The sequence below is a fragment of the Aspergillus nidulans genome, chromosome I, assembly GCF_000011425.1.
Source record: "Aspergillus nidulans FGSC A4 chromosome I".
NCBI classification, from domain to species: Eukaryota; Fungi; Ascomycota; class Eurotiomycetes; order Eurotiales; family Aspergillaceae; genus Aspergillus; species Aspergillus nidulans.
Window position 1 is genome coordinate 380,474 of NC_066257.1, and position 22,843 is coordinate 403,316.

Below are 22,843 nucleotides of genomic sequence, written 5' to 3' on the forward strand. Positions count from 1 at the left end.
TGGCAAACGTATTCTGGCGGACTGTGTTGAAACGTATTCCGGTTATCATGCTCCTCTACGTATAAGTTGAGGAGCTCAAGACGCGTTGAGCAAACTTAGTCAAAAATTCAAAGACATCAAAGTGCGAGTTCGTATCTGGCGTATTCGAGGAACCTGGTCATCGATCTTGATGAAATTCGGCCAATGGGAAGCACTTTGACATTATGCTCCACGGTATAGATCTTGCTGAAGTTCAATCTCGACATATAATCAAGATTCTCACTCGGATTTTCTGGAACCACCTCCAGGGGCTCCTTGGCCATGCGCGGCTCCCCAACGCCCAAAGTTGGCGTTGTACCTCTCATATGTACAATCGCATGCTTGTCCGGGTCCACCCCTCTTTTCGCAACGCCACGGCCATGATAAGTTGTAATCGCGCTAAGCAATGGTCAGGTTTAGTATGAACACGAGACGTCAAGCAGGCACTTACAAACACCATGAGCATTGCTCATACTGTCTAAAGACTACCATGCGGCGAATAGTGCTGTAAATTGGCTCCCCAAAGCGGCCTCGATACAGCGGGCCTCTGCTGACAAGGGTCCCGCCGGCTCGCCCATCGTTTTCGTGCCACAAGATCGAAAAGACCTAGTTTGGTCAGTTGTGATACATTGAGCGCGTGAAATGGGGTTTCAAATTGCATCGGTGCCGAAGAAACAAAACAAAACAAAAACCCTATTAAACATACCTTACCCTCTCGGTAGTAATGAGGTGGTTGAACCATGTACCCTAAGCTATTAGATATACTTCCTTTGCCTAGATAATGAAAGGGACTCACGCGGATCCAGGACACTCTGTGACGGCAGAGACATGGGATGCTATTTGCCGATTAGAGGCATAGATCAAAAGTTCGCGAGAGAGTCAAGCTTACTCCCGGTGTTGGCATCACTTCAGGATAAGAGCCACGATAAGGCCCAAGTTGTACCGTGTGTGGCGGATACTCGACCTGAGTGTTCGTATTGCGTCGGGTAGTTCCGAGGCGGTAATCGTTCCCATAGCGAGATGTCTCCTCGCGCTCGTCGAATTGATCTTCGTAGTCAGGTTCCTGGTCGTATTGAATGAACTGAGCTTCGTAGCCAGGCTCATGACCTTCGTCGTATATATGGCTGTTGGACCGCCCAGAGGAGTAAATGTAATGAGGTTCTTCTTCGCTGTATACGTAGTTTGAGAATCAGCATGATATGACCAAAGTGAACCTCAGGTTACTCACTGGCCGGACGTGCCCCTTGAAGATGTTGGGTTCTCAGGTACCGTCACATGTCGTGGTATCTCTCTAGTGGCAAATATCAGTAGAGCAACAAGAATGGCTCTCTAATCGGCGGACCTTGAGCTCGAATAGTAAGCATAATGGCTTTGCACATCATAGCCTTGTGCGTGGTGGGGGCGTCCCTGGCGCGCGCCTAAGATGGAGTAAGCACTGTCGTTCATATTAGAATGGCTGTGCCTACCTCGCGCATAGGGATGAGGTTCCTCAGCGTAGGCCGAGCGGTCAGAGTCGTAACCGTCAGACATAATTAGAGCAATCGCCTAACGTCTCACAATCCAACCGACCAACAAATTGCAAGGAGCCGTGATTCCGTCGTGATTCCGTCTTTCCGATACTGGGCCCAGGATGAAGTTGGCGTACTTTGACGACGGGAAAGGAGCCCGACTCGTCTGACAGACTCATTGCTTATAACTTGGTTTGGTTTTCAGCTCGCAAAGAGATGGACTGCCAGAACGGGTCAGGATGAGGCTCTTCTGAAGACAGTCGACCCCCGCTTTCGAAGATGCAACTGCATGTCCTTGAGTTGTCCAAGCACATGACACTGGCCTTCTCCTCTCAGCTCGATCAAAGCAATCTGCAGCTCGTCGACGACTGGTTCCATCGGGAGATTATGGAGGGTGGAAGTGCTGGGATTAAATCACCATTGCCTGCGCTAGGCCCGGCGCGATCCAACCAGGCGGAGTTCTCCCCACGACTTACTTCTTCCGCTTCCCTCCATCCCTCTCACTCATCTCGGGTTCTCGGATCGTTGTGGGAGTCATTTCGCTTCCTTCTTCTTGGTTCGCTGCAACCTGTCGTCATCCTCGTGCTGATACTCTGAACTGCTCGGCCTTGTCGGCCTCGTCGGCTCCTCCCGTGTTTCGCGATATGAGACGGCCAACACCTTGCGACGTTTCCATCTTTGGATCCTGGCTCGTTAATAGTCCTCGACGGACCTCCTCGAATATGTGAATGGCTATTTCTCCCGCCTATAGAAGCCTCTGACTTTTTCGGCATTCGAGTTGCAGGGCAGCCAAACGACGTGTCTCATTCCAGTCGCTCGGGTTACGCAGCAAGTCGCATTCATTTTTGTGCATCATAAATGCAACACTATTCGCTATTATTGGCTTTATTTATGCTCGGGGCGTTGGGTTGTTAATTTCAGCCTGATTATTGCTTTCGATAACAGCAGACACTCGCCGCGGAGATTGGGTTTGTCCTGCTATCGTTTTAGTTAACACCTCGATGCCGTCCATCGCCGACTCTGAGCCACCCCCTAGGAGATCTCCGTGCTTAGCGTCTTTTGCTTCACGTGGGCTCGCCCCCTGGTGTACGGTGAGTCCGCCACTCTACGGTGAAGGCCTATGGGGCCACACAGGCGGATGGTCGAATTTAAGGCCCTCGAGAATGCATTCCGGCATTACTGGCGTTCCAGGGCAACCAAAGCTCGACGCTGGGTAAGGCTGTTACCTCAAACGTCTTTGAACTCCAAGCTTGCGCCTGTACACGTACACTAGTGTGCGATTGCTAACAATGCATTTGGCTGCCCTGCAGAATCGCCGAAGCAGGACCGATCCAACGCCCAAATCCGAGAGTTTACGCGGTCAGTCGTTCACTGAGTCACATGTTCCTCCCCAACATCCATTGCCGTTATCGTCGCCAGGGCTCTCTCTCGAACTCGATGGGTCATACCATTGTATAAACACCTCCGATGCGCAGGGGAATCCCGTCCAGCCAGCGCATGACTCCGAACAATATCCGCTTGACCGCGGATCTTTTGCGCCAACACAACCTAGCCCTAACCACCGTGCAATTAACGAAGGACACCATGAAGTAAGACAGCACGCGCCAACAACTGAAGAAGAAAGTGAGGCTTCAAGAAATACTCGAGAGGCGGAACTTTTGCAACTATATGAAAAGTTTAACGACCTCTCCGCCAAGAGAGTGCGAGCTCGACAGTCCCGTATGGCGTTAAGGTATAAGCGGGAGGACGAGCTTGAGCTAAGAGTAAGGTTTATGAAACACCTCAACTCCTTCTTCGCCGACATGGACCTTCCCGAAGCGGGGCCAATTATGGAAGAGTATCAACTTCTGCAAGTTGCCACGGAAGACTATTTGAGACTGGAGGATAGCTATCGGCAAGAGGAAGATGAACTAGAAGAACAAGAGTACTTGCTCTCTATTTCGATTGAGTCCTTGACGAGATCGCAAAACTGGGGACCTGAGCCGAATTTTCAACCCGGCACTAGAACTTGGAGTCCAGTCTCAGATGATGATGCGGCCGTCCGAGAACTGCCGCATTGTATAACTGCTTATCTGTCACGCATAGGAGACGAGCGTATTCTTCAAGAGCGCCTTGCCGATCTTGACTCGGAATGGTTTTTTACCACTGAAAGACAAGCCCAAAGGCTACAGTATAAGTTGTCCATGGAAGACGAGGACTCAAAATATTTCCTGAAGACATATGATGAAGAAAGAGCCAGAATCTGGAAGGAGCTAAACAATGCCCAAATGGATGTGGTCTCTTTGCACGCGATCTGTCTCGAAGAAGGACATCGCGGATTCGACTATGAGGACCTCTCAGCCCTTAATATATACCAGCACTACGTCGATGATACCTTATGGGCACCAGAGACAGGCCCATTAAGACTCCCCCTTGACGAGTACTTCGTGTTTTCAGGAGAGTCCCAAGTTTCGAGTTTAGATCAAGACTACCCTATTCCTCTTGAACCCAACAGCGGCACGGCTGACCAGTCGCCGTTGAGACGCTTCCAATTCTCCCAGGCACTCCAACAAACATCCTCGATCCGCTCTAACGAGTTCATAAACAAATGGATGCTCCACCAGCTCCGTATCTCGTCAATAGGTATATGGCACCTGCAACGCTCCCCGCGTTGGCAATCACTTCGCGCGCAGGGCTTGCGCGAGTATGAGATTAGCCAGCTTATCCTTGATTGGTGGTTCTCTGATGAAACGGCGCAGGCGCCGTCATCTGATAATTCCTATCTAAACAATGCCGATGACGGCGACGCTGATACCTTTGTGGGTTATGCCAATGGCCAGGGAAGACACCTGAAGAAGGCATCTTCACAGTCCCTGGTATCGTCGCCACGGGTCTCAGCCCCGAAGCTCGGTCCACGGCGTTACTCGAGGCCATAATCGGCCCTTCCCTTCGATTTCCTTATCTACAGTCATGTCCTTCCTACAATTTCTCGTCTTTCTCAACTGTTTTGCCTTTGATTATCTGCGTAGCATGCACAAGCATATCAAACTGGACTTCAGTGTTAGAGCGCTTCTGTTTTCGGATCCAACTCGCTCGCTTCTCATCCTTGTGATGCAGGCCTTTATGTATTACACAACACATGGTTTTAAAATTTTGACATTTTCGAGTAACACCAAGGATAATCATATACCAATGGGGGCCTTCAACGAGATATTGATGTGTGTATATTTAACTAGTTACGGCAATAGCATAACACGGCTAGCTTGTGGTGCGATAAAGAAAATACAATAGCAGGCTTGTTCCTTTCCAGCTTTCATCGTGTCCATATTCATCATTAATCACGTAAACAAGAGCAAAACGCAACGCCAAGGTATAAACTCGTTCTCGTAACCTGATCCCAATTCATTCCATTGTCCCATGAACTCATAAGTTTCAAAGTCCCGATGTCCTGTATCCGTAGGAGGTCGGCAGTATTTACAATCATTTCCTCCTCGTCATGAATACCTCGTCTCGTCACCATCACTATCACTCAAACTATCCCGCCGTCTGCTACGCGCCCCATCACGTCGGTAGCCCTTACTCAGACCGGGTATGGGATGATGGTAGCTGATGGTCCCAAGGTCTTCTTCTTCTGTGCCAACATTCGAGTACTGATAATCGGAGCGAGATTGGGAGTTGGACGAGAAATCAAGCGGTTCAGTGTAGTGACCGCGCGACTCGCGCTTACGCGGACTGCTTTGTCGCGAGGACGAGGTGGGAGGTGGTCGACTGCGTCTTTCGCGGCGGCGATTGTGTCTGCGGGCAGAAGGCTCACGAAGCATACGCTCTGTTGTGGTCTGAGACATTGTTTCCTCGGTTCCCGCGACAAAGGAAAAGTCACGGCGGCCCTGACTGTGACGCGCCGGCTCATACGCATAATCACGGACTTCACTCATCTCACTCTGGTTATATTGGGTCGGAGGCGCAGAAGTATCATAGTCACTACCGTAATAAGTGCCGTCGGCTTCGCGGTTGATGCCGCCGATTTGGGCTGGTTTTTCCTTGCGGTAAGCGCGGACGTCTTCGTCAACTTCGCCTTCATACTTTTCATTCCGCTTGCGTCGGAACTTATCGCGGAGGTTGCGCTTGCGCTTCGGTCCCTTCTCAGTGATTGTTGTGGCCGTTTCATCGCTGTATGTCGGTGCCGTGTCGGCAACGGTGTATCCGTCGTCCTCGCCGAAGAAGCTCTTCCCATTGATGCTGCCACCGCCGAGTCTTGTGCTTCGGGTGGCATTACTGAGTGTTCGGCCGTCAGGGCCTTTTCGTCGCAGAACAGTTGACTTGTATTCCTCCCAGTCGCCTTCCTTCCAGACGAACCCACCATCCTTGGCCCAGAAGAAGAACCAAATGGATGCCAGAACCAAACCTGCGCCCAGAATTGCGAATAATGCATATAAGCCACGCATATTGATGTTGTTTGGGTTTATAGAGCCTTCGCCCGGGTGGTATGTTTTGTCCGCCCGCGCAACGAGCGTGTGGGTTTTATCAACAGGGGTCGGTGTGAAGGCATCGTCGCTCTTTGAGTCTTGCTGGAGGCTCTGGTGGATGCGCATCGTGCTGCTGAGAATGGATCGACCAAGAATGCTGGGGAACCACCCCGCATGCTGGGCTGGAGGCATGGTGGATAGAGCTGTCAAGAGCACGTAGCCCAAGACGTGCCTCTAAGCTTAGTTGACAGCAGACCAGGCGTTATATCTCGTAAATGCAGTTGACAAGTATTGAAGATGGAGTTTGCCGGTCGTAATTTGCACCTTTGAATCCAGCCCGGTTAGTATACTTCAGTAGAGTTGACTAGACAACCGAATTTAGGACCGGATTGACGACTCCTGCTTCAGTAAGTTTCTCAACGACAATTTCAGTGACACAAAACGAGCGTACACTTAGATAGAGATCGAAAGAATGCAGTCAGAGCGATCGTGAGATCGTGGCTCGGCCCAAAAATGCGGTGGTTGGAGAAATGGAGAGGCTGGGATGACGCTTTGTTTGGGCCTGGCCGTGGCCGGGGTAACCGCTGACTCATCACTCTTATCGCCGTAGTTAGCCCAATCTTGTCTAACTTTAAAGGCGGTTGGTGCCTAAGGCATACTACTATTTACATGAATCATGAGCGTTCCTCACATTGTACACTTATACTAAGCCCCGGCAGCACAGTTACATGAGATTCCGAGTGAGAAATTCAATGATATTCTCTTCACCGACAAAATCTTGTCTTAAGTCGATACCAGGATGCGCTCTCCAATAATTGCTACCAGTAATTGCTACCCGTAAGCATTGCTACATGGAGTATTGACGATGCATCTTAGTATAGGCCAAAATCGAATCATATCCTGCGACGTTGAGCGTTGCACCGCATCCATATCAAGCTCGACTTGTACGGAGCAGAAAAGAAAGATAAGCCTCGACATTGCTTTCAAGGGTAATATTCGAGTACATGCCCATGAGGATGTGGAGGCGGAGTCTCCGCATCGCATGCTCGATACTCAGCGCTGACAAGACGGAGATGATCAGATAGATGTCTGATGCGAAGGGCCTCTAAGCAACGACGTAAGGCTCGTCCCGCTCAGCGGGTCGGGAGATGGCATGAGACAGGGAGCCATGTCGCACTGCGGCACGGGGGTATAAGCCTCGTCAATATTGAGTGGCCATACTGACAGACAACGAGACTCAGAGTACAGAGGCGTGAGTCACGTCGACACCTGTTTGGTGGGTATTGGGCAGAAATCCAGTGAGCATGGAAGAAGGATCATGGACAAGCTGAGCACGTAGCATTCAAAATGAGCAAGAGAAAAAAACGAGAAAAAAAAAACATCCATTGAATCGTCAATATCTGAGTCTGTCATGCTTCGTAAATAATCGAATTGTTGAGATCGAGTGACGTAAAGACACTAATGGGTGCTGAGAGCTGCCAAATCAGTATCAGCCTCAGAGGGGGACCACCGCCTATCAGGACAGTCGTCCCTTCGCTGTTGTAATTCGCCCCATGACGAGCTACTAAGAGCACTCCGACATGTCCTTGTCTCGTAAACTCAGCTTACACTGTAGGATTCAGTCCGACTCTGGCTCTATGACGAGAACCGTATTTGTCGCCCTCGCGAGGCAAAAAAAGGGACGTTCAGCGCCCATAGGAGGCTTCCCACAATCAAATGCGGTGTAATCCAGCGAGCAAGCATCCCCTGTCATCAGTGAACAAATAAAGGGAGATCCGACATGGTCGGAGCAATTCACGAGCAGCATCGGGTAAGAATTTTCTAGCGTTCTTCTCCGACTTCTATGGGGCCGCTTCACCGAATCTCCTCCACTTGCAGTCACTATGGTGGAGGCAAATGTTATTGGGCCGCAACAGTCAGTCGTGCATATCAATAAGGTTGGGCAGCCAGCGGGCGACAGTACCGGAGGCTGGAGTGGCGGATCTTGACTCGAGGCTGATCTGGTGATGCTGTCTGTGTTGGCGGTCTCCCTGAGAAAAAAAGAAAACGGAGACCAGGAGTCGAAGAGAGGGAACAGCGAGGCAAGCAATCCAACAGTAGAGACAACCGCCAAAACAATGAGGTTGAGGTAAGAACGGCGTCTGGAGTAGAATAAACAAGGTTCGTCCAAACTGTTCCATGGTTGGTCTCAGCTCAGATCCACGAGCCGTGCTGGATCTGTTGATCCAGCGGGGTATCGGTAATTCCACGCCCCATCTATATTTCATCTACTGTATCATCCGTAATTAACCACATACACACATACAATCCGTCTGTGATGGTTAAATCTTGCAGCGCCGTGCACTCAGATATACTTGCATTCATATCTCCGAGAAGCTCCGCAGTTACGTGCATTAGACTTGCCAGGACCAGAACGCATACTTTCTGCTGGAAACCTACCTAGTAGAACCTACTCTATACCATCTCAGTCAGATTCGCGTAACCGTGAAAGAACTCTAGCATCCATACGCGCTCTTGCTGGTGGTAAACTTTATAAGAGCAGCAAGGTGGCATTGAAGATGGAGTATAAACGTTTTCGGTTTCCTGACTCGTCACATGTTCCTATCATCAGCTGGAGCACGAGCTGTCGGAAACGTTTCACAATCTTCATAGAAAACTGTTCTCGAGTTATAGTTCATCACTAGACGGGCCGGTATGCTGTTGTAGCACCCACTGTTCGCGTCTCCAGATGAACGAGGATGAACGGGGAAGAACGGGAAAAATGGGGCCATTGCTCAGTAAATGACGGTTTCTGAAGGGTGGCGTCCATCTTGGACGCCGTCCATGGCCGATTCCGAGTTATGGCCGGGAGACTGGTGACCCTTGAGGCGGCTGAGTCGGTGACTCCTTGCGTCGCAAGTTCGTGCCTGCAACGGCAGGGCCTGTCAGACGTGCGTTTTGTGGTGGAGTAATGCCACTCGCGTTGGCCGTAAAGGCCACACCCTTCTGGGGTATGGTGTCCTAGGCCGTTGGTGTTCCATCCACGACGATGGATATCAAGACGAATATCGAGACGAGAAACTGCATCTGCCTGTTGAGAAACGGACGCCTGGATGACAGCCGCCTGTTAGGCCGGCTTCGATTCGACCACGACCATGGAGGTATATATAGCTGCAGGTAATTGCGAGACGGCGAAGCGTCCAACATCTGATGATCCGACATGGCAGTTAGTGGCAGATCAGGCATCGCTCGACAGCCACTCGCCTCTGCGTGCATCCCCACCTCTTTGGTCGGTCTTCCGGGTTTCTTCGAAAATTCGAAGAGAATTTGAAAAATCATATTCGTCATCTCGAGTCGAGGATTTGACCCGGCAAGGGATAGAGACACGACGAAATAGAGAAAATATTATTACTCCGGCTGGAGTGCGAGCAGTTAAAAAGTCTGGCATATCTGCGCGTGCCCTTTCCGCCTCGCTTTTTCTCTGCTTCCCCTCTCTGCGTGTCTGCGTTTCTCCAGTTATCCAGTCGTCCAACGGCACAACTCACTACTGGGTGCCTTTTATTACTGCTGCCATCCTCTCTCGTCTTCTCGCATTCTTCCTTCATCCCATCTCCACACCGAACCCCACCGGGCCCTGTATCTTCCCCTCTGTCAGGCCCAGATCCAGTCTCAGTCTCCCAAAACCCCTCCAACAACCGTCGCCGGTTACACTCTGCTGCAGCATTTCGACTTTTTCCTCTTTCTAGCCCTCCACTCACCGTCTGCCAGCCGACTTCTGCAGAATAAGCGCGCTTCCTCGCTCTTCTTTCCCTTTCGCCTGATCCGTTGGTGGATTGGTTCCTGTCTTGTCTGTTCGCTCCCACCCGATTCTCTCCTACCACCCACTTCGTCGCTAGTCCTGCGCCAACTCCTCTTGACCAAACACCTCTCTTATTTTTCTTTTTTCGATGGAGTTACTGCTATCTATGGACGGCTCTGCATCCACTGCTCATCGCTGACAATCAACGATCTAGACGCCCTCTTCATCCACGCCTAACTTGCTGATCTGCACTTGTGGGCTGTGCTTTTGCGACTCGTCTCAAGGAGTGGATTTCTAGATTGAAACTTTCCAGCCAGAAGGGGGGAGAAATTATCAAGTGGGCATCAGTTGGGGAAAAAAAGGAAAAAGAGACAAGAGGATCGGGGAGGAAGAAAATTTTTTTCTTTGACTCATTTGGATGAGCAGCAGCAGCGCTAGCTGCTGTGAGTGACCAAAACCCCCCGAAGCCCTGTTGGGTCAACACGTTTCACGTCATCCACAGTGCCTTCACCAAAGCCAGCACCCCCTCCCGCTTGGGGACCCAACTCGGGCCTTGGCCGCCGCCAAAAAGTCATGTCCAGGAAAGCTCCTCTCGCCGCCTCGGTCGAGGAATATGATGAGGACGCTCATGTCAGTCTCCCTGAAACCCGTCAATTCGCCAACGTCACTGCCAAACGCTCCAAGTCTGACTTGAAGAAGTCGGCCAGGGTGCCCTTCGTCGAGGCTGCCAGTGACTCGGGTTACTCTAGCCGCACCGCTGCGACGGTCAACAGCACCCAATCCGCCCCGTCGGGCTCGAGACATCCTCCCGCCCCTCTTAAGGTCGATACATCGCACAAAAAGACTGATCTTGAACGAGTTCGTTCAAGAACAAAAGAACGGCCACGAGATCGTAGCGCCCATCCATCACGGGAGGACAGAATGCATGCGGGCCCTTACTCGGCCGGCTATCCGCCGGTCCATCTTCCACGGTCACCGTCGGTATCCCACCGACATGAACGAACGTATACTAGGCACTATCCTAGCAACAACTGGGACCCCGAGCAGAGTGTGTATCACCCAGCGCACGCTGAGTCCCGACCAAGAGAGTACCAATATTACTCATCGCAAGCGTCTTCCTACGATTACCCACCGCCGTCGTCCCAGACGTCGCGTTACGCTCCGGCAGCCGTTGTTGTCTCATCCAGTACCCGGCCTCATGGTCGGTCTGCCCGGTCGAACTCCTACCATGCGAATAACAGGCCCGTGAGCTTCAATGGGATGATGCCTTCCATGAACGGGATCATGTACAGTAGCTCTCCGGTTGGCCGATATGACCATGGCCCGCCTCTTTCCTCCTCGGCTTATGCAAACTCCCCTGCCTATTCTCCCGCTCCTTCCGTATACCAACAGCCGCCATTTTATCCCTATCCAGATGCCACAAGCCCGCCCGAACGTATGGATCGTTCAATGTCTCGGCCTAGGGAGCACCGCCAGCCCCGACCGTCCATATTTGAGCCCCCCGCGATCGACTATGATACTTCTGAGGAAGAGGAGGAAGAAGAGGAAGAGGATGTGGAGGGCGAGTTGATGGAACCATCCCCACCTCCCCCACCTCCCGGACCGCCCCGTCAAGCACGGCCACGGCACCCGTCTCATTCACTTGATCGTGGGGAAGACGAATACTACCGATCGATGCCACGGCCGCCACTCAAGCAAAGGGCCCCTCCACCTCAGATCATCCAGAAACGGCCCGGGCTACACCACAAGTCAGCTACTGCCCCCTCCATCGTGTCAGAGCGTCGCGGGTCGCGTTCTCTCGACTTCACCGAACTTCAGGATGTTCTCTCCGAGTATGGATACAACCGAGGATCGGGTGGAGGAACTATTATCCCTGAGCGGAACCGGAGTCTCAGACGTCCTTCAGTCTATCATGATTCGTCCCGATCCGCAGCCCGAGTTGCTGTGGAGCACTCTACCCGTCGGCGGAGGCCTAAAGTGTATGATTACGGCCCGCCTGATGAAATAGAAGAGAAGGTGGGGGGTGCAGAGGAATACCAGGCATCTCAGTCTAGCAAGGCCGCGGCCCCTTCAATGAGTTTGAGTGACGCCCTGCTCAAGGCCAAAGCGAACTCTCAGGCTGCAAGCGATAGTGGAAGCCAGAAGAGCCGGTCCGCCAGCAGCCGTGGTAGCGGTAGCGATGCTCGTACTCGACCTGGGAGCGGTGCATTGACCACGACCCGCGCCGAAGATGATGACAACATTGTCATGACGCTAAATGGGGTTACCATGAACTTCACTCAGGAATCTCTGGGAGGGAAGCGGATCAGTGTGCGAAGTGGCCAAACTGGAGCTGTTGAATTGAATATCGAGGGCAAGCGTCCAAAGAAGTACTTGACGGGTGGTTCCGAGTATACAACTGCCAGTGGTGGTTCCAGGAAGGGCGACCGCAAGTCCGATCGCGCCAGCCGCCGCTCTAGTCGGTCAACCTACGCTCCTCCTCGTTACTAGTCTGTTGCATCGATTCCTGGCTTTTTGGTTCGATCCAAGCCCTATCTGGAATCTTGGCGAAGAATGATGAAAGGCAGACAGTGCGTTTCGCCTGTTTAGTACATTTGTTCTTGTGATTGGATATTTGGGGACAACAAGCAGGGGACCGTGCGAAGAGACGCATCAGTACCTAGCTCCGTTGCCTGATCAAAATCCTGCCCAAGAACTTAAGGAAGGACAGTCGCAGCAAACAGTACGCCTGCAATTGTTCGATACCATGATTCTCGGTGTGGGTAAATTTTGGACAGAAAGCTTGAGACAAGGCAACTAGACGTTGGAATTTTTCCGTTCTTATATTCCTTGGGACAGCAAAAGTTTGATGGTTTTTGGGTACAAAAAGACTGGCTTTTGAATTGGGAGGTTTCCTCGATTTCTGTTCTGAGCATTGACTCGATCATCCCTCCGCTATGAAAAAAAGACAGCGGGTTTCAGCATAACGTCTGTCATGTTCAACATGATTGTATGATTCTTCATGACCTGCAACGATCCACCTCACGCCTGATGTTTAGTTGATGCTCATGTCTCTCATGTCCTGCCATGCCAAGTTTATGTTTATGGATACGGTTATGTTTTATGTCTGTGTGCATGCTACTATGTTATATGCTCGATATACCTGCATTTACCTGTCTGTATAATTTTCTTCTGAATAACCCAACTTGTCTCTTCATCGTTTGTTTGCGTTCCTCCGTTATGGTCAGTCAGCATCTTTGAAGAAATGAGCCGGGAGCTGGATGAAAAGATATACCCCTTGTTTTTTTTTGTTCTTGTTCTTGGTTAGCAATATGCATCTATTTCTCTTCAGGTTACTTCCATCTCGATTCTTGCTTCTGTTTCTACTCGTTAATTCCCCATACGCATCCACGTTTTGCCTAGATTATTACCTATCTTGTAGTCAGATGTGTTGGCCGAACCAACACTGTCTGACGTTACGCCATTTCATGTATTTCATATTGTATCAACTTCGTCTGTCTCCTATATTCTTTATAATCCACGCCCCGACAACCTTGTCGATCTTACAACCCTTCGCGGGCCACTCTCATACTTATACCATCATAGACGTGCAATTTACCCGACCTTTTGGTTTCCTCATCCGTAATATTCTTTCCGTAGTGAACCGCCCACGAAGAGTCATACCAAGTATCTCTATCTTGACCAAAGTACGAAACATCAGAACGCCGGAATTCAAGAACGGCAATTTGCTTTCTCGAAGCTCACTTTCGGCAATACAGCACAGAAAGACCCTTCGGCAGAACGGCATTAGCAGCGCTTTCGATTCTAGCAAAGTAGCTGTATTTGAACTACTTTAAGCTCAAAGAAAAGGTGCGATGAGTCGGCGACCGAATAAGAAGCTGCTATCTCCTGCCATCTGGAAAGGCAGGGAGCTGTCAGGAGCGTGGAGCATTGACGGCAGCATCTACCTTTGAGCAATGATATACCTACTTAGAACTGGACCGTATGAAAGCTGGGTTGGATCCTAGACTGGAATAGGCTAAGGCGCATTACAGCTCCAGGGCTGCTCCTCATACGGGAGAAAGGAGGATATAGATAGCCTTTATCCCTCTTGCTTGAGGTCATCATGCGAATTGAATGTGAGCTGACAGTAAAATAGAAAGGTCAATACTCTAAGTACCTAGCTAACCATCCGCCCAACCGAAAGAGAAACCACATGGATCGATTTTGGTTGCTTTTGCCTTGTAGTTGTGGCGCGTTGTATGTGGAGAGGAGGTGCCGTGATTATTTTCATTATGGTACCTAGTGGTCGGTTTGCACATATAATGATTGCATGTAGTGAAGGGGAAAGAAGACACAGTCCTTCAGTGTAATTCTGAATCTAGCGTGAGCCTCCAGCTTTATAGTATAAAATAACCACTGCCTCAACCACATTCAGATTGCAACATACTCCCATCTCAAATTATATGTACAGCCAACCCCACAAAGCCCCAACCCCAAACAAATATAGTCTATGAGAGAATATACAAAACATATATCACAACCTTCGTCGTCCTATAACACACACCCATCCTACCCATCCTCGATAAATAGGAGGTAAGTTTATGATCTCCTCAAAACCAACACAATATATCCTAATACCCTATAGCCTGCGATAATCCCCAGCAGGATCCCAACCCATTTGCCTGTTCGTCCAGTAGCATACCCGTAACCCTCTAGCACTCCTGTACCGCGAATCTGGCACTGATCTGCGAGATCGGTGACATACATGCAGTTGCATTCGGACCCGTTAGAAGCACAGGAGTAGATTCGCTCGGCGAACTCGTTGACCATCATTCCCTGAAAGACGTAGGCCTGTTGCAAGACCCAGAGAAGAACGCGTCAATTCTGCGCTACACCAGGGCGAGAGAAGAGAGATACGTACCTGGTAATCGATGTAGTGAAAAACATACTTCCAGAACGGATTGAGAATATTCGGCGACACCAGGAACCCACCCACGCTCATCCAGAGACCATTGGCGAATGCAACGAGGGCAAGTGCTATCACGAAGTTCGGGAATATAGACGTCACAAGGACGACGAGGGATTCGGCTGCAACGAGGTCGAGAAAAAGCCACATTACCCAGGTGAAGAAGGCTGGGGCGCTAGGGCGGAAATTGGAGAGCCAGTAAGAGACGATGGAGAAGAGGATTGAAATCAGGACTATAGGGTTTCTGTGTTAGCGAGGAGGACTTTGGGTGGACAGACGGATAGGTCTGGGGATTTGTGGGCGCTGAGCAGACGTACAGAGGAATGGAAGACCAATAATGAAGTTTGAGATAATAAATGGAAGAGCGCCGTAAAGACCATTTGCGCGCTCTTTTGTGAAAGTTGCGCGGTCTTCAAGGTACGCTGGGACGTAGGCGACGGCCATAAAACTCATGAAGGCTGATCCAAAGAACTGGATACTTGTTAGCTGAGTTGTACTAAGGGTAGGGCTGCCAACGCACAATTGCATTGATGAAAGGCTGGATATACTCCTGCTCCGTCCCCAAACGTAGCCAGACAGTACCCATCATGATCGCCAAACCTGCACATGTTAATATATTTAAATATTATGTGGCTGCTGAACGTACCCATATACATGACTATACGGATGCCGTACGCTACGACATCGCGATAGCTCTTGATGAGCAAGCGATGCAAGAGTGATATGGTGATACTCAACAGACCAGGGCGACTGGCCTCATCCACGACAACCCTCCTGCTCCCTTTCTCAGCGAACTCAGTTCTCTGCTGCTTAAGCCGACTGCTTTCTGGAGATTGCGACCAGGCAGACTGAATTGCCTCCACATCATTCCTCATGGAATTTTTTTCTGACATAAAGTCTGAGCTGACGATGTCGAGAATGAACTCGGCTGGATTTGTCTGGGGAGGGATGGGATATCCAATACTTCCAAAGTACGATGGAACCTGCTTAACAGGGCCATAGTAACAGGTTTTTCCACTGGAAAGGAGCAAGAGCTTATCAAACAGTTGGAATGTCGCCGTCGATGGCTGATGGATGCTAGCTATGATGATGAGCTTCGCAAGTTAGTATTGCACTGGCCAGCAAAAGCATTTAACCAACCTTATTAGCCCGCGCCAGCTTCCTAACATACGAAATAACTTCATAGCTCGCAGTTGAGTCAAGTCCGCTCGTGGGCTCGTCGAGAAACAGTATTTTGGGACAGGTGATGAGCTGACTGGCAACACTGACTCGCCTCTTCTGTCCGCCGCTGATGCCCTTCCTAATCGGTGTCCCGACAAGCGTAGAGGCCTGGTTCTGGATACCGAAAGATTCGAGAAGGGTGTGTATCCTCTCAACACGCTCTGACCTGCTTACGAACCTAAACATTGAGAGAATCATTAGTCAGTTCTAAGTTGTAACGGAAATCACATACCCCGGTAACGATAAATCCGCTGCAAACTTCAACGTCTCTCGCACAGTTAAACTCCCTATTAGTGCATCCTCCTGCTCAACATACGAAGTAATTCTGCCAAACGTTGCGTTATCAACCTCGCCACCATTGACATAACAATGTCCGGAGGATTTAGCGCCCGATGATGCAGCACGACGTGCGAGGACGTTCAGAAGCGTTGTTTTGCCGCAGCCCGAGGGGCCCATAAGCGCGACAAGCTCCCCTATGCAATGTTAGGTATACAGCGTCAACACCGTTCTGGCGCGCTTTGTCCCGTGTCTTGCAGATGCGGCGAAAACGAACCTTGCTGCACGCTCCCACTGACACTCTCAATCAGGTTCAAGGGCTGTTTGGTTCTTCGGTCTCTGACTGACACAGTGAGATCACTCCAAGAGAAACTCTGGACAGAATGGTTCATGAGAAAGTCATGGCTGCCCGCGTTTTGTTCCACATCGGGAGCATTCAGCCCGTCGCTACTGGAAGAACTGGAGCTGCATGCCATGATTCTGCTCGAGCGGGGCGCAATTGATAGTGGGAGGATTATAGAAATTCAGGGCAGATGTTTGTCCTTGATGAAAACAGGCCTTGCAAGCGTCGATGTCCACGCATTTGACTCGAATTCGAGTACAGAGTAAAGAAACCTTGAAATTCCAGTCGTGTACTAGTTCGCAGGGACCAGGGGAGATCCATTTTATCTGCCGTGTAACGGGGACTAGGCACCCCTTCTTACTTGAGTAGGAAATAAATTTCATAAACGGCGAAATTCATAAACGGCGACAGGGACTGGACGGAGTAGGGGCGAGCCAGGAGTTCAGCGAGGCGTAAGGGTGGGACTTGGTCCCGAGAAGTTGATTCAGTTTGGTCCCCGAGTGCCCGTAGCGCCTGAAAGCTGAGGCAGTGACAATCAGCCCTAAACCCCGCGAGAGATCATCTTCCTGTCGAGTTTTCTATTGCTGTTCTCGACACTCGATGACCGACTGAACAGGCGCCACTTTTCTCCATGCAATCAAATTGCCCGATTCGTGCGAGGTCTGTTTCAGATCTATGTTTGGCAGATATCTCATTTTCCGTGTCACCACAGCCGTTTCGAGGCAGGCTGAGTCCGACTCACACGATAACTTTTTGCTAGGGTTATCGCGGTCAGCCTGGCACTGGACGCAGGGCTCCCATGCGCTCTACTAAGCTCCATGTCATCGAGCTGAAAAAACATGTGTTGCTGGTTGGCGGATAATGCATTAGGGGACGCCACAGCAGACGCCGTGCTCGGGGTTTACCTAACTACGGTTCGCCGGCCAACGGGTGAACCAAGGCGACCTATTGAAGAGGACTGTCTCACGCCCGAATCCCTGACCCTGAAATCTCGGCCAAGGAATTCAGAAACTGGGCCGATTACTGGTGCGCTATTGGATTGAATTGAACATTAAAAGTAAAAGTCGAGAAATTTGTATTCCGCTGTCTGAGATCTAAAAAATGGATATCCTGTTTTTTATTGGTCGTACGTCGTTTACATCCTGGACAAAACGTCAGCATCCACATCGAATCCTATAGTAGGTACGACTTACCGGCTGACGGGGCTGAGACCGAGAATCCGCATGCCGTTGTGCAGGACTTGTCGGGCAGCCTCGTACAGGGCTAGACGGGCCTTCTTCAGCTCAGGTTCGCTGCCAATAACCTGAAGAACATCGTAACTAGAGCTGATCATGTGAGTCAGGCGGAAGAGGTAGGTGAGGATGGTGGTAGGTTCAAGAGTTTTGTTGGTCATCATGAGAATGTCGTGCCATGACGAGAGCAGGCGGACAAGGTTGACGGCATGGGATTCAGTTAGGAGGTCAAGGTTAGCCGACGGAAGCTCCTCAACGTTGGCCTCCGCCTTGCGCAAAATAGAGCAAAGTCGGGAGTGCGCGTATTGCAGGTAAGGACCGGTGTCTCCTTCAAACGATGTCATGGCGTCAAGGTTGAAGTCGTAACCGTTAATACTGTGCTGGCGTTAGAAAAGACATGGAAAAGAAGGAGTAGAGTACGTACCGTCTTCCAGACATATCTTGAACCATGACGGAAGTGATACCCAGGATATCAGCCGTCTCCACAGGGTTCTCAATCTGAGCGTACTTCTCCTCGTTCTTCTTCATGGTTTCGTGCATCTTGTCGGCGACATCCCTCAAGATATCGTCCAAGAACTTCACAGTACCCTTGCGGGTACTCATTCCACGGACCATACCGAAGTTGATGTGCTGGCAGCGGCTGGCCAGATCCTTGAAGCCCATTAGCTCTACAATCTTGAACAACTGAGCCAAGTGAAGATCCTGCTGGGCAGCAACAACATAGATCATCTTGTCGAAGTGATAGGCTTCATCACGCTCAAAGATAGCACCAATATCACGGGTCAGGTACAGAGGAGTACCATCCTTTCGGACAATGACGGCCTTTCCGAGCTTCTTGGCACCGTGTTTGGGGAAGTCGACAATGGTTGCCCCATCCGAGTTTTCGGAAACGCCTGTGCTCTGCAGAATTTCGTTGGCCTTGGACATGCTTTCCTGTTTAATCTGGGACTCGCCAGAGTAGACATCATAGTCGATGTTGAGACGAGCATACGTCTCGCGGTACTTCTTAATACTGAGGTCACGGAATCTGCGCCAGAGACTTAGGGCGTCGGGGTCGCCGTCCTCCATGCTCTTGAAGTAGCGACGAGCATTCTCATCCTCACTGACATCAACGAGTTTCGCTAGTTCCTGCTCAAGCTTCGAGACGTCCTCGTTCTTCTCCTTCTTCGCCTTAATCTGTTCCTTGAGCTCCTTGATTGGACCCTCCTGCTCGGAGACAATGTTGTTGATCTTAACATACACCTCGAACAAGTGGTTGATGGGGTCCTGAAGCAACTTCTGCTCGTCACCAAACTTTTTGTATCCATTGGCAAGCAGACCGTACTGTTTACCCCAGTCGCCGAGGTAGTTCATCTTGATGACGTCCCATCCCATAACAGTATAGAGATTGGCCAAGAATCCACCAATGATGGTACTCCGCAAGTGACCGGCGTGGAAGGGCTTCGCGATGTTGGGCGACGAGAACTCGACAATAATCTTCTTCCGGCCTTTAGAGGGGTCCTTGGGGTCCCGCAGACCCTGGTTCCCGTTTGATCCATATGCGGCCTTCTCCTTGAAGATCTGTCCAATGACCCGCTGTGCAAGAGGTTTCTCCTTGAAAAAGAATTGGAGGTGCGTGCCGCCAGGGCCTCCGGCAATAGGTGGGTGGATGAGGTCGGATTCTGGGAATTTCTCGGCGAGTTCTTTGCTCAAGTCTGCCGGGCTTTTGCCCTTGATCTGAAGCGACGGGACCTAGTAATCCAGTTCCCGCGTCAGCTTTTGGACTAAGGTATCATGGCCATTTGATCGCGTACCGGTAAAAGAAGGTCACCCTTGTCCAGAGTGCTCGTGAATTGCAAACGGGGGTAGATCTTCTCAGCCTCAATACCCGTAATAGCGCTCAAATGCTCCGAGATGTGCTCACGGTAAACATCGACAGGGTTTAAAGAGGGATAGCTGTTCGGGAACTTGGAGGTCTCTGAGGTAGTCTGCAGAGAAAGCGACTCGACCGCCGCAGGGAGAGAATCAGTAGACGCCATGGTTGCAGCGCGCGTCGTAAAGAATCGACCGGGATAGGGTAGACGAGAAGGAATAAATTGGCTAGAGGAATAAGGGCAATTCCGCGGTGACCCAATTCGATTCTGTGGACGGTAGGATAGGATACTTCTGCAGAGGATGGTGGAAAATCGTTGAGCCCCGCTAACCAGACTGCGGCCCATAGAGGGGTTTCTTTGAATGCTCCTATCAAGACGGGGGAACTTTTTTTCTCGTCCGATGACTCAAGCCGGCAGTTCTTTGCCTGCATCGCCGTCCTGGTTGGGCGGTGAAGGTCACCTTCCCGTGACATTGTCAGGCCCTAGCCCTCTTTTCCGGAAAGGGTGAGCATAGAGATGGGCACTGACGTCAACGGTCCAGACCTGTTTTGCGACAAGACTACTTATCAGAGGTATATGATCCATCGTAGTCACCACGATGGCCGTTCCAACCGTCATCACACAGAATGGCTAACCGCCAGAAGGCTATCGCTCGTGCCATTCAACGCGCCGTGCTTCGCTCAGGAGCGCCTCGAATCTCTCTCATCCAACGCATCCTCTCCTTCTTCCGCATCTTCTACCTAACTTTAATCCGCTACGAGCAGGAACTGTTCTACAATCTGCGCGCAAGAGTATGGAGACTATCTGAAGAAGAATACTTATCCTGCTTCAAGAATGATGGGAAATCACCAGCCTTGATCCCGATGGGCGATCTGGGCTTTTCAGGCTCCGTATGTGATCCAGCCTATGCTCTCCATCTCTCTTGAGAACAGTGCCTAACATGTGTCTTAAACAGACATTCTTCCGCACTTCTAACTCGGCATTTCTGGTAAAAAGCGTACCGCGGCACTTTGAGCACTCATTTTTCCGCAACGATCTCTTGAAGCCATACTACGACTACATGCAAACATACCCAGAGTCCCTCCTCGTTTGGATAACAGATTACATCTATGCCCCATATAGCTCGATTGGGAGCATTCTCCGGACGTCACCCGCGCACCATGTAATAATGGAAAACCTACTCTACGGGAAAGAAGACGACGGCAACGCGGACAAATGGGAAACGTACGACCTCAAACCAATTGACTACTTCTATCCCGAGCGCGACCTAGTCCCCGAGCAGCTTGTCAGCGAAGATATTATTTCACGTTTAGCAGACAAGTTTGAGGATAAGGTTCGATTATCACGAGAGGATTACGACGCCGTGAAGCGGACGTTGGATAAGGATACGGCTTTCCTTGCGTCGGCGAACATTGTCGACTATTCTCTGTTCTTGGTGCGCTTTCCCGCTTCATCTAATCCTGGGCGGATTGGGAGGAAGACACAGTGGCGTGTAGGGGTGTCTTCTGCGGATGGGAAGTGGAAGTACCGGAGTGTGATCTTAGACTTCTTTTGGGCCAAGCATACGCTGCATGCACAGGCAATGACAGGTGCGGTGCAGGCGTTTAATATAATCGGCCGGCAGGGTCCAATGAGCATTACAACCACGGCAGAGGAATATCGCGAAAAATTCTTGACCATGGTGGATGAGATGATGGAGGTATATGCGCCGCAAGATTAATGACTATAACGAATTTGTTATTTAGCTTTTTTTTTCTGACAATCTCTATACAATAGTTCTAATAATTATCAAGCGAGATACTTAATCAAAACACTTTGGACATTTCCCATTTCCCGTACTAGCATAACAGTGTCGTTATATGTGATGACATGGTCGCGTCTTGGGTTGGCGCCGATTATCGTACCTCTATCCGTTCCAATGCTATACCTTTTTCAAGGCTTCTGCAATCGGATACGCATGTTTAGCATATACTGCCATAAATAGTGATGATGTGAGCTTAAAAGCAGAAGACCTGGTCCTCCAGCTTGCTGACGGGACGGGCCTTGGTGTAGCCGAGAGATTCGGTGGCCTTCTTCATGGCGCTGACCATAGGAGGAGGACCACAGAGGAGGATCTTGATGTCGCTGGCGGGAGCAGGGAGACGTTCCTAGAATAGCAAATCAGCGAGTGCGACAGGTTACCAGAAAGGTAAACTAACCTTAATCATGTCAGGAGTCACGAAGCCAACACCACCAGTCCATCCCTCAGGCGGGTTGTTGAGAACGTAGTAGATGCGGAATCCATCATCCTCAGCAGCAAGCTTCTCAAGCTCGTCCTTGAGAAGGATATCATCGGGGTTGACGTTGGCGAAGATAAGGTCCACCTGCGTGGTGTCGTTGCCACCGTTGCGCGGGCGGTTGCGAATAATGGCCTTGATTATCTGGAGCATCGGGGTGATACCAGTACCGCCAGCAATCATACCAATGTGGCGGCACATGTTGGGGGTGTAGACCATGGCGCCCTTGGGGCCGCGAACCTTCATGGTATCGCCAACCTTCAGGGTGGTAAGGTACTTAGAGATGTTACCCTGGGGGTAAGCCTTGACGAGGAGGTCGAAGTAACCGGCCTCATTGTCGGACGAGATGGGGGTGTAGGAGCGCACAACCTCTTTGGGCTGGCCCTCGATAGTGGCGGCAAGAGAGATGTGCTGACCGATGGGGAGACCGAGAATATCGGTGGGACGGGGCAGAGCGAAGCGGTAAATGGTCACGTTGTGGGAGATGTCGTTCTTTTCCTTCAGAACGAAGTTCTGGAACTCGTTGGGGTTGAGGACTTTCCTGGGCTCTGCACGTCATGTCAGCCCATATCCACGGAATATATGACCATTTGGTACTACTGCACTTACTGCTGCTACCGCCGACAGACAGCTTCCATGCAACGAAACCTGCAGCTAGGGCCACGGCAAAAGGAACCCATTCCTTCTTCAAAATGAACGTTCCGACGACCAGAAGAGCGGAGGGAGCGTAGACCCCAGTGATGTTCTCGAGCGATAGAGCACTTGAGACAGGCATCAGTCAGCAAATAGTGGGATCCTCAGCGGTACATAAAGTTCACCTCATTTTGACAATTGGCAAATCCTCCGGCTGTCAGATACAAAATGAAGAAGGAGGCAAGACGAAGAAGAAGAGAAAAGGGCGTGAGAGGCCGGGGCGGATTTGCAGAAAATCAGCTTCTGGAGCTC

The 22,843-nt window shown here is 50.6% G+C and overlaps 8 protein-coding genes across 8 annotated transcripts, besides 1 other annotated feature; 3 read left to right on the forward strand and 5 right to left on the reverse strand.

Moving 5' to 3' along the window:
* Window positions 1-22,843: part of a sequence feature (contig 1.107 303..444822(-1)) that runs on past both edges of the window.
* ANIA_06373 (uncharacterized protein) lies at window positions 117-1,548 on the reverse strand (the record flags this gene model as incomplete). Its single annotated transcript, XM_658885.1, has 8 exons — window positions 117-417; window positions 470-624; window positions 725-765; window positions 815-854; window positions 908-1,187; window positions 1,247-1,309; window positions 1,361-1,436; window positions 1,485-1,548. 8 exons carry the CDS (start codon window positions 1,546-1,548, stop codon window positions 117-119), a joined length of 1,020 nt encoding a protein of 339 aa, XP_663977.1.
* ANIA_06372 (uncharacterized protein) lies at window positions 2,816-4,441 on the forward strand (the record flags this gene model as incomplete). Its single annotated transcript, XM_658884.1, has 1 exon — window positions 2,816-4,441. The coding sequence occupies one exon, from the start codon at window positions 2,816-2,818 to the stop codon at window positions 4,439-4,441; it is 1,626 nt and encodes a 541-aa protein (XP_663976.1).
* ANIA_06371 (uncharacterized protein) lies at window positions 4,717-6,471 on the reverse strand. The gene is made up of 2 exons (XM_658883.2): window positions 6,425-6,471; window positions 4,717-6,295 (listed from the first exon to the last, which is right to left on the reverse strand). Exon 2 carries the CDS (start codon window positions 6,161-6,163, stop codon window positions 5,000-5,002), a length of 1,164 nt encoding a protein of 387 aa, XP_663975.1. The 5' UTR covers window positions 6,164-6,295; window positions 6,425-6,471; the 3' UTR covers window positions 4,717-4,999.
* On the forward strand, window positions 10,323-12,655 carry ANIA_06370 (uncharacterized protein; the record flags this gene model as incomplete). Its single annotated transcript, XM_658882.2, has 1 exon — window positions 10,323-12,655. The coding sequence occupies one exon, from the start codon at window positions 10,323-10,325 to the stop codon at window positions 12,237-12,239; it is 1,917 nt and encodes a 638-aa protein (XP_663974.1). The 3' UTR covers window positions 12,240-12,655.
* Window positions 14,371-16,670, reverse strand: ANIA_06369 (putative ABC transporter; the record flags this gene model as incomplete). Its single annotated transcript, XM_658881.1, has 9 exons — window positions 14,371-14,413; window positions 14,497-14,582; window positions 14,653-14,930; window positions 15,015-15,168; window positions 15,218-15,297; window positions 15,344-15,714; window positions 15,869-16,096; window positions 16,151-16,391; window positions 16,472-16,670. 9 exons carry the CDS (start codon window positions 16,668-16,670, stop codon window positions 14,371-14,373), a joined length of 1,680 nt encoding a protein of 559 aa, XP_663973.1.
* On the reverse strand, window positions 17,605-19,892 carry ANIA_06368 (arginine--tRNA ligase). Its single transcript, XM_658880.2, has 4 exons — window positions 19,563-19,892; window positions 18,194-19,500; window positions 17,731-18,144; window positions 17,605-17,679 (listed from the first exon to the last, which is right to left on the reverse strand). Exons 1-4 carry the CDS (start codon window positions 19,785-19,787, stop codon window positions 17,673-17,675), a joined length of 1,953 nt encoding a protein of 650 aa, XP_663972.1. The 5' UTR covers window positions 19,788-19,892; the 3' UTR covers window positions 17,605-17,672.
* Window positions 20,249-21,342, forward strand: ANIA_06367 (phosphatidylinositol phosphate kinase family protein; the record flags this gene model as incomplete). Its single annotated transcript, XM_658879.1, has 2 exons — window positions 20,249-20,512; window positions 20,578-21,342. 2 exons carry the CDS (start codon window positions 20,249-20,251, stop codon window positions 21,340-21,342), a joined length of 1,029 nt encoding a protein of 342 aa, XP_663971.1.
* Window positions 21,128-22,799, reverse strand: ANIA_06366 (cytochrome-b5 reductase cbr1). The gene is made up of 4 exons (XM_658878.2): window positions 22,717-22,799; window positions 22,508-22,659; window positions 21,821-22,446; window positions 21,128-21,769 (listed from the first exon to the last, which is right to left on the reverse strand). Exons 1-4 carry the CDS (start codon window positions 22,719-22,721, stop codon window positions 21,620-21,622), a joined length of 933 nt encoding a protein of 310 aa, XP_663970.2. The 5' UTR covers window positions 22,722-22,799; the 3' UTR covers window positions 21,128-21,619.

Bases quoted from the DNA above. Each gene is read 5' to 3' on its own strand.
- ANIA_06371 (XM_658883.2), bottom strand. From the start codon at position 6,163: ATGCCTCCAGCCCAGCATGCGGGGTGGTTCCCCAGCATTCTTGGTCGA.
- ANIA_06368 (XM_658880.2), bottom strand. From the start codon at position 19,787: ATGGCGTCTACTGATTCTCTCCCTGCGGCGGTCGAGTCGCTTTCTCTG. The intron at 19,501-19,562 runs GTACGCGATCAA...CTGGATTACTAG, and splicing joins AGGGTGACCTTCTTTTACCG to GTCCCGTCGCTTCAGATCAA. The intron at 18,145-18,193 runs GTACGTACTCTA...ACGCCAGCACAG, and splicing joins CAAGATATGTCTGGAAGACG to TATTAACGGTTACGACTTCA.
- ANIA_06366 (XM_658878.2), bottom strand. The intron at 22,447-22,507 runs GTAAGTGCAGTA...CATGACGTGCAG, and splicing joins GTCTGTCGGCGGTAGCAGCA to AGCCCAGGAAAGTCCTCAAC. The intron at 21,770-21,820 runs GTTAGTTTACCT...TTGCTATTCTAG, and splicing joins TGACTCCTGACATGATTAAG to GAACGTCTCCCTGCTCCCGC.